Source organism: Mastomys coucha, unplaced genomic scaffold (genome assembly GCF_008632895.1).
Source record: "Mastomys coucha isolate ucsf_1 unplaced genomic scaffold, UCSF_Mcou_1 pScaffold22, whole genome shotgun sequence".
NCBI classification, from domain to species: Eukaryota; Metazoa; Chordata; class Mammalia; order Rodentia; family Muridae; genus Mastomys; species Mastomys coucha.
Genome location: NW_022196905.1, coordinates 62,618,096 through 62,628,271, shown reverse-complemented (window position 1 = coordinate 62,628,271; position 10,176 = coordinate 62,618,096). Strand labels below are relative to the sequence as shown.

General features: G+C 34.0%; 1 protein-coding gene across 5 annotated transcripts in view; it reads right to left on the bottom strand.

The window, feature by feature from the left end:
* Positions 1-2,483: 2,483 nt before the first annotated feature.
* Positions 2,484-10,176, bottom strand: part of Guf1 (GUF1 homolog, GTPase) — a 15,298-nt gene continuing 7,605 nt past the window's right edge. For all 5 annotated transcript variants that reach the window (XM_031342559.1, XM_031342556.1, XM_031342560.1 and 2 more), the window contains 8 exons: positions 9,078-9,201; positions 8,371-8,503; positions 7,441-7,584; positions 6,860-6,993; positions 5,582-5,683; positions 4,772-4,891; positions 3,353-3,389; positions 2,484-2,806 (listed from right to left, as the gene is read on the bottom strand). In XM_031342559.1, the coding sequence (XP_031198419.1) occupies positions 2,669-2,806; positions 3,353-3,389; positions 4,772-4,891; positions 5,582-5,683; positions 6,860-6,993; positions 7,441-7,584; positions 8,371-8,503; positions 9,078-9,201 (932 nt within the window). In that variant the 3' untranslated portion in view covers positions 2,484-2,668. The remainder of the gene's footprint in view (positions 2,807-3,352; positions 3,390-4,771; positions 4,892-5,581; positions 5,684-6,859; positions 6,994-7,440; positions 7,585-8,370; positions 8,504-9,077; positions 9,202-10,176) is intronic.

Below are 10,176 nucleotides of genomic sequence, written 5' to 3'. Positions count from 1 at the left end.
TTCATGTTTCCAATAACCTGCTGAAGAGCACCACATAGGAATACTATGGACTATACTAAAATTAAGCCGAGTCCTAAATCTCTCTTAGGCTGTTCTGCCTCCCTACTTAGTATTGAAACTGGTACACCATTCAGCACCCCACAAAGTAGAAGTTAGCCATATTGTTGTTCTTCCTCTCTTTCACCGTTTCAGTCTTCCCTTAATAGACATATAATCACACTGCATCACTATCTTCTCACTGCTAAGACAAAATACTTGGCAGAAACATAATCAATTTGCTCAAGGGGTCTTTATGCCCTTAACATCTTGTAGTTAACCAGTCAATCACTAGCCTCATCCATCCTGCAGTAATGATTTTGACAATAACATGTTTACTCAAGATTACCCCACCTTTGGCAGTATAGCATCAGAGTGAAAAGTTAATGGTGTCTTATGTACCACTCATTCCCGCTGTGCTCCAGAGGCCTAAAAAAAGATCTTTCATTCTAGCATTGATGCTGTCTCACAGTGTTTTCTCCTCAGTACTTCCCTAACCACTGTAGCATCCTAACTTACTCTGATATACTATTAAAAGGCTTAGAAACCATGGAAAATAAGTCATATGTAGCAATAATCTTTGTCTTTGAAGCAAAACCCCCATTATTTGGATTCTGTGTATCACCAGAGGATAAAAGTGACATCTTATACTCTGCTGTTACAGAGACTGAAGAAAGCACATAAAACTCCACACACTGGCTAACCCATACCAAATTTTATAAGTGGCACTTATTTTTTGTCATATGACTATACAAATTGTGATTCTAGAACTCGAAGGAAGAAGCTCAAGGTATATAACTCAAAATTAAGCCTAGCAAATGTTTTCTACTGTTAGTACAATGTTAATTCCTAAAGAATTATGGGCTAAAGAATAGCTCAAGCGTTACATTGCAGAGATTGTATATTAGGACACATGCACCAGTTTTTGACTTTCCCTTAGCAATGTAAGAACAGAGCACTTTTAACAACTGCATTGTCTTAGTTTCCAAATATATTACCATTTGGAAAAAATACTATGGTGGGAATTTGGTATTTTACCCCTAGCAAATCAAGCTAGGAGAAGTGAGATGGTTTATGATGTAATAGGATAAATTAAGGCTACCTAACTTTTAAATCCTCGCTTTAAAATCCCATCAAAATGCTAAGACTCATTTGTAACCGTTTTTGCTACCAGATTTATGCCATACTCAAGATAGACGGCAGGAAATAAAATACAATATTCTTTCTTGCAGTAATAAATTTTTCAGTTTGTTATGAATGAACATGAAACTAAGGCATTTATTAGCTGTGTCATTTAGGTATGTTCAGGTAATAGCTACTAATTTATTAACAGCTGCTGAATGTATGTCATTTTGCAGGAATGTATTCAGAATGTCAAGAACAAGATTCAGAAATGCTTGCTTAAATGTATAGGCATAAACAGCTAGAACAAATGTCTAGTAACACATTCTTTGGAGTCTATTTCTTAAAAACCAATTCATATATATCAGATAAAGTGTTGGAGCTAAAAACTGTGATACAAGGTGATTTTGGAAAGTTGTTAATAGATGTAATTAGGGCTCTTTTTAGTATCTGTAAGAAAACCCATGCATAAGTTGAAGATAGTAGCAAATGGCTATAAAATCCCAACAATGGGAAGGCTAAGGTAGAATGACTGTCACAAGTTTGAGGTATGTGGTGCTTTGAACAAAAATGGCACCCATAGACTTGTGTGTGAATGCTTGGCCCATAGGGAATGGTACTATTAGGAGGAATGGCGCTGTGTCCCTGTAGAATCCAGCTTTGAGGTCTCATATGCTGAAGCTAGGCTTGGTGTGACAGTCTCCTGCTGCTGCCTGTACATCAAAATGTAGAACTCTGCATTACTTCTCCAGCAGCACGTCTACCTGTACATTACCATGCTTCTCACTCTGACAACAATGGACTAAACCTTTAAAATTATAAGCCAGCTCCAATGAAATGTTTTCCTTTCTAAGAGTTGCTGTGGTCATTGGTATCTCGAATCAGCAGTAAACCCCTACTTAAGGCATTGGGCTAGCCGCGCTACATGGCAGGATCCTACCTCAAGACTCTAAAAACAAACAAAAAAATAAGACAAAAAAGTATTAAAAAAAAGTTTAAAATTCACTGTGATTAAATGTATAACATCCCGCCCTCACAAATGTTTAAAATGTACTAACCTTCTTTAACTTCCAAAGTCACCTGTGAGGGGTGTAGTAACAATCTCAGTTTAAAGACAGGTAAGGCATTTTGTTGAGATTACTAGTGAGTATTAGAACATAAAAGACAGAATAAGCAATGTAGCAGACATTTAACCTCTTCTCTATCAACACGTCACCACTTCTCAACCTAGGGTCAAACAACCCTTTCACTGAGGTCGCATATCAGACATCCTCATTTCAAGTATTTACATTATGATCTACAAAAGTAGCAAAATTACAGTTATGAAGTAACAACAAAACTAGTTTTATGGTTGGGGTCACCACAACATGAGGCACTGTATTAAAGGGTCACATTATTAGGAAGGTTGAGAAGCACTGAAGTAGGTCATAAAGTATTAATACGTGTCTCAGAGTTTTCATTCTGTTGTCATTATAAATGAGAAGAAACAGAGAACCCCTGCTTCCTTGAGTCATTTATTAGGCTGGGTTTTCAGGACTTTTATAAAAGCATCTTTTGGAATCTCAATGTTGCCAATCTTCCTCAGCTTTTTTTTCCCTTCTGACTGTCTCTTCAAAAGTTTCATTTTTCGGGTAATATCACCACCATACTGAAAAATAAGAAATCCAAATTGGTTCAAAGGAAATGATTACATAATTACATCAAGAAAACATCACAATCGTAAACATGTCATTATGACCCACAGGCCCTCACTTGACCTCTCCTCAACAATCAGTTCTTTTCATTTAGGATAAACATATTGTATTGCTACAGCCTAATGCAGACTTTCAAATGCAGACCTGGCCAGAAACTCTACCAGAAAAAGCAGCTATCCAAAAATCAATGTAGCAAGGTAGATTTCAATTCCTACTCTCTTTTAACTGTAAGAAACAATCACTATACATATACTATTTCATTATGTATAAAATTATGGAAGCTTAACAAAATTATCTTTTAGATGGTATTAGAAAAGAGAAACTGAAAAACATTTGAATATGTAGTTAAAATGAAGACTAATGTGATTAAACAGAAATTTACCCATTTAAAATGAAACTTGGAGAAGAAATGCATGGTATATGAAAACTAAAACAGGAACCAGTTTATAACATCTTTGCTCTTAAAGCAATTCAATTGAGTAAAGTAGAAAGATACATACACATTTTGCCAAAACATTTTTTCTGTAGGCTTTCACACTGTAAAAGAAGAAATACAGTTTAAAAGCATAATTTCTATACACAGATATACTTTTGAGAAAATAATTAGTGGTAGTGTTTAGATAAAATTGCCTTATGTACCTAGGTCAAATGTTTGTGTATTTATTTCCATATACTCAGTTGTCTGACACACAAAAATATTTATTTTAATGTCCCCATATCCTTTAGTAAGAAAGGTCATTGCTCGAGGAATGTATAAGAAGGAATATGTGAAATTCATGACTTTAATTAAAAAAATACATTATTCCCAGTTCAACCTAGAAATACTTTGAATAAAGTATTTTAAAAAGCTAAATCATTATATTCAGACCTGACTGTAAATGGATAGTGACTACTAAAGGATTTAATGCTAAATTTAGTATTTTATAAAACTATTCTCAAGACAAACAACTGTTAATGTATCCAACCATCAATTATACTACTATATTATTATGACATTTCCATGATCACTAATTTTGAAAGTGATCCTTTTATTAAGGGATTCTTTTAATATTTTTTTAAATATCTATTTGGTTTTCTTAATCTACTTTCAATATAACTTATGTACAAGTGACGATATGCTAACTGCTCTACTTTCTAGGATAGTCCCTGGAATTCTGCCTAATTTCTACATTTTCTTGGATACAGCATATCTGAAACAAAATAGCATTTAAAATGAATTATTCCCATAATGGGCATACATTTAATATATTATTATTCTATATATTTATTATATATATTTATATTTATGTGTATATATAAATGTCATTTAACTAGTACTGATACATTAGGCTTAGGTTATACTATAACTGAATAGCAATTCCCAATTTGTCATAACTGAGGAGACAGAATATCCAGAGTCATAAGATTCCTAACAGCTGGGTGAGAGGAAATGCTACCAGAGACTAGACTTGCTGCTACAGGAGCCTGATTTTCAACAATACTAGCATTCTTTGAAATTTACCCTATTTTCCATACCCATACTGTAAACCACGTGAGGGGCCTAACCTAGAAAACAAAACCTAACATGGCATTTATAACCTCTTCTGATTTACTGCTTCAGAAAAAAACATTTTATTATTATGTTTAGGTTCTGTTCTTATCACAATCTATCTGAACATATTATAATCTATTGAATGGAACCTTACAGAAATCCCTTAACCTAGAAATTCATTGGAAATGAGCAGGAATTTTTTAAACTTTCATAAGTTGTACAATTGTATCATCACTTAATATAAGTAACCCAAAGTAATAAGACATTTATCATCTCATGATCTACACAAATAAAAAGCATACACCACGATTAAGTTACAAGCTTAGTCTTGTTTTCTGTGTATATTGTTTCTAAAGCCAGCCTCAGAGGAAACTGAATTTCCACTCACGTTTCTCTTGCAATTACTTTGCTTCCAATAGCAGCTTGAATTGCTATCTCAAATAGCTGTCTGGGAAGAGAATCCTTCAGCCGCTCACATATGCTTTTGCCAACAGTGTATGCTTTCTCTCTGAGACAGAAAAAATATAGCTACACTAAATATAAATATTTAGATAATCTTCATAGTCCAGTGTAGTAATTAACAGTAAGGTGAATTTTAAGAAGTTCAAATAGAACTCAACACTTTGTACTTAATTGGCATTTTCTATAACTATGTATTAATCTATATTATAACCTACAATTGCATGGATACAGCATAATATCAGTCTGCTAGTTTGTGAACACATATATTTGACTTTTTCATTATCATAAATGATTTTCATGAATATGAAAATATTTTTATCATTATAAAACTAAATCATAAAATTAAAACACTTTCCCTTTAACACAGTAAAGGGAAATTATTTCCATGCTACCATTCCTTTGGCTATAATTCTATATTTTGTTTAGTAATAGAATGGTTTGTGATCACCATGATTTCCTCACCTTGCATATCCAGAAGACAGGGACTTCAAGGAGTGTTAAAAATCTACCACAGTTTCATTCAAAAGGAAGAGATATTTAAACATAACTATTTTCATCAATAAAAGCCATATCTTTCTGATGTAAAAGCAGAAGGAAAATGAGTAGATTAAAATCCATTTGAATTATCGTTCAATATTTTACGAAGTGTATCTGCTGCAGTGGGTGAGGAACCATCAACTACAGGAAAACATCCACACGACTGTGCTCACAGCTGGTGATCTCGTACTCTGCTTACCTATGGACCACAGTTACTAGCTCTTCCACGATATTTCCATTCAGCAGAATATCCATTTTTATTAGTTCTGCAGTCTGGTAACCGGCATCTTCATAATCAAAACTAACAAGGACAACAGAACATGGACAAGTGTGATACTGTCAGATTATACTCAGCAAACTCCTTTTTCCTTACAATCTCCATTACCTGCTCTTCCCTGAAGAAACTTGATAAAATTATCACCACACATAAAGTTTCATTTAATGGATGTGTATGTCCATAGTAAAGAACCAAATGCATCAACCCTCATTTATGAAATTGGGGCCCTAAGTACAGGGACTATAAATCCATAGAGAGAAGGAAAAGGAAGGAACAAGTTGAAGTGAACTAGGAAAATCAGTCACCAAAACCAAGTCAGCTCCTTTGTAATATTGCCAGCTGTTGGTGGTCCTCACCTAACTCTATTTTCATGGGTTGCTGAGTTTTCTATTGCTAATGACAACACATGTAGATAATGCACTGATAATGCCATTAAGCAAGGGCACTTGGGTTTCCTACACAGATCTGCAGTTTGGACATTAGTTTTTGTCAGGATCCAAAGACATGTAACACATATGAATCTAGTACACACCGAGTAGTTACAGCAAAGCTTAATCAAGCACAAATAAGAACACTCATGTTAGCTGCTCTTATCAGGGTGGTCCAAGTTAACAGTGCTAGTCCAGTGTTTAATTCATAAGCCATTGTAGCCAAACGCAGTATAAGAGTGCTATTTAATACTCAACTTATATTTTTATTTGGCTAGGTTTCATGTACTCCCTTAAGATACACAGATTTTTATAAGACCGAGCACATATTTCTGGGAGGACCTGTTCTAGACTACAACATTGTTAAGTGCAGTACACATTTAACATTTCTTCATACTCTATATCAATTTTTCAATTAAAAGCACATGCTCCATGGATCGATCAATATACATACATATTCAAATGTTATTCAGTTACAGGTATTTTTGAAATTATGTTCAACTCTTAAGCCACATGGGCTGTAACCTCTGACTGGATTACAGTCAGAGGGTGCTTCCCTTTCGGAGAGTACCAGTCTGAGACATCGTAAGCCCTTTTCCTCCTGGAAGGAAACATCAAGGTCTGGATAAAATCTGTAATGCTCTACACTTCCGAACCTTATCCTTCTGAACTGGCTTCAAGAGCTGAAATCAGTAAGACAGCAGAAGCATAAATCCTTACAATCAGCATTTTCAAACCTTTGAGATGTTTGTGATGACCATCATCTCCTTACCTTGCATATCCAGAAGACAGAGACTTCAAAGAGTCATAAAAATCTACCACAATTTCATTCAAAGGGAAGAGATATTTAAGCATAACTCTATTTTCATCAATAAAAGTCATATTTTTCTGAATTGCTCTTCGTGCCTAAAGAAAGATAACTTTAATGATAATCCATACAAATATTGACATGAATAAATTAAAATATTAATCTCCAAAGTATAATTTCTATAAATAAAAGTAAACAAACTGGAATAGTATTATTTAATGGTCTACCAAAGATTTATAAGCAAGAGTTTTTAATACGGAAAGAAACAACACTACTTTGTATTTCACTTATATTTGTTTTAAACTAAAGCTTGTAATCTCTATTTTTAAAATCACATGTTCACTTTCAAGTGCAAAAATAAACTAAATCACAATAGCCCCTTTGGAATAAGTATGTAACTTTCTTTCATTCCTTTGACTAAACTATCCAGCTAATAGTGGTAAGCAAACTTAAAGCCAGTGTGTAAAGGAAAGTTCTCAGCAGAGGAACTCCTATGAGATACAAGCTGATGAGCACTGCTCCAGAATCCCACTTTGTGTTCCTACCTGACAAAGCGCCATTATTTTTCCAGTGTACTCAGTCGGTGTAATGACAGTGCCCAGAACAACAGGCTCCAAATACTCTGAGACCTTGGACTTATCAGGGAACTGTGCAGGGTTGATGATTGTGATCTCCTTTTCTTTATATTCCTAAAAACAAGGCAACAGTCTTTAAGAACAAACACTAACACAATGGTGTTTCTTAAAGCTTTGCTTTTCACATTTTAGAACGTACTGAATGTACTGCAAATAACAAAGTAGCAGCCATAACAGCAAAACCACATGAAGATTAGACTATCACCTAATACAACTTCCTTCTAAGAAACAACTAAAACAAAAGTCTTCCGATGACCACCTTTTAAGTTTCTTAGTAACAATAATACTAAATAGACTACAGCATTTTGGTTACTAAAATTTATAAAACATACCATGAACCATATAAAAAAGTATGACAAATATGACATTTTAGGGTAATATAATTAGTATATAAAATCAGGTTATTTATGCTCAAGGTAGCAGTGGTTTAAATGAATAAATTATAAATTGTGACTTATGTGAAATACATTACTGCTTCTATTACAAACTTAAAAATTTCCTATAAGAATGAATATTTTACATTTTATAACTTCAATTATTTATGACCAACATTATCTTTCAAATCCTGTGCTGAATTATAATGGTCTTTTCATTACTAATTCTTTTTACTATCACTACCAGACTAATTTTGATAATGAAGAGATTGAGCTAAGAAACATGAATTAGTTTTAGAAAGGTAATAAAAAATTTTTATTAACTTTTACTAAAAAAAAATAATCAATCTTAATAGAGCCTTACAAACAAATAAAACATTTCTCTTGTATTTTATATATACATGTATACATCTTTACTAAATTTTCCCTTTCAGCTGATACAAAATAGAAGTAAATAGTGCAGTACCTTTATTAATTTTGCAGAGGAAAGAACAGCTTTGTATGGAACAGTAGGGGTCGTCAAAATGACAGAAGCGTTATATTCTTGCTCTAGTCGCTGGTTGAAAACCTCCATATGTAAAAGTCCAAGAAATCCCAATCTGGAGACAAGGGGGCAAAAAACCACCAAAACTCCTGTAAATGTCTATGTTCCATAGGGCTGTGTGCTGTTGTGAATACATTGCTACTTTGTAGGAAAGGGGTAAATAAAGATTCATTCTATCAATTTGCATTTCTTATATAATTTTATAAAATAAGACCCAAATCTTCTGTGAATCCATTTTAAATTACCCATAAAACATGAATGTACTTGAGACTTAAGCAGACATTAAGAGAGTTATTTATCTTACTCAGAAAAAGTGGAAACACAGTTGATCTTAGGCCTGTGAGCAAGCCCACATGGTGTGCATACCCACACATACATGTGTACATATACACAAAAAGAATATTTGTAGAGACAGGTGGATCTCTGTGAATTTAAGGCCAGCCTGGTCTACACAACTAGTTCCAGGGCAGCCAAGGCTATATAGTAAGACCGTGTCTTAAACCCCCCATCTACACCTCCAAAAATATTAAAAAAATTTAGTCTGCTCTTCAGAAATGTTCATGAGCAACACATCCAATTAGAAGGTATTTTCCTATAAAATGTGACTCTGTGATATGAACGTCCCTTACCTCCAGCCAGCTCCCAGGGCCAGACTACTATCCCGATGTACTGTCACACTAGAGTCATTTAAAGTCAGTTTTTCTATAGCACTCTTCAGGTTATTGTATTCAGACTGGTCTATAGGGTACACTCCTGGGGATACAAACATATAGAAAGTACTGTCAAGTTCAAAATTAATCACTGGCATTCACATTATTTTTCTGTAATTGGCTGCAAGGTTATCTTAGATTCCATTAGCATTAATGATATACAATTGTGGTCACACTACAAATATTGATTTTATGCATTCAGAGAAATACAAAAAGAAGAAAAATAATGTAAACAACCATGGGAATTAAGTTTACTAATAATTAGGCCAAGTGCAATTATTTTAAAAAACAAAAGAACAAAATAATCTACTACTTTGAGTAAAAACGTTAGTAGATGGGAAACAGCACCAGAAATGAAAACGACACTAGACTTAGTTTCTAGGTCAATTACTAAAGTAAATGTGAATCTGGCTTTTAGAAATGTACTGCCTAAAACTATGGGCGTTACTACTGATTCTGCTGATTCTCTTTATGTCCTGCTTATGATACACTTTACAAACCTCCTGAAATCCAAATGACTGAGCCTGTGTAAGCACAGCAGTCATAAAGTTCATGACCTCTGCTGAGAGGAGACTGTGAGGAGAAGGCGGGGCTTGCTAACCTAGTGGGACAGAGTAAGCAGAGGCACCTCACTATATGAAGATGTGCAATGGTCAAAGTACTACAGGATCTGAGGTTACACACAGTAGAGGCTACAGGGCCGTCTACCTGATCCACAGGAACACAGTGTCACTAAAGAAAATGGCCAAGACAACGGAATTCGCTACTAAACTGTCATCTAAGCATCCTAACAAAAGAAAAATTTCAAATATAATCAACTAACTTCTCAGAAAAATAAGAAAATTCGTGTTACTAAGATCTCCTATATAGTCCCTTCATTCTTAAGGAAACCTAAATGATCTCTCATATAAAAATGTTACCATGATATCTAGAAATATCACATACCATATAAGCAAATAAAATGTCATACATATACATATATGTATATATGTGTGTGTATATATATATATATATATAT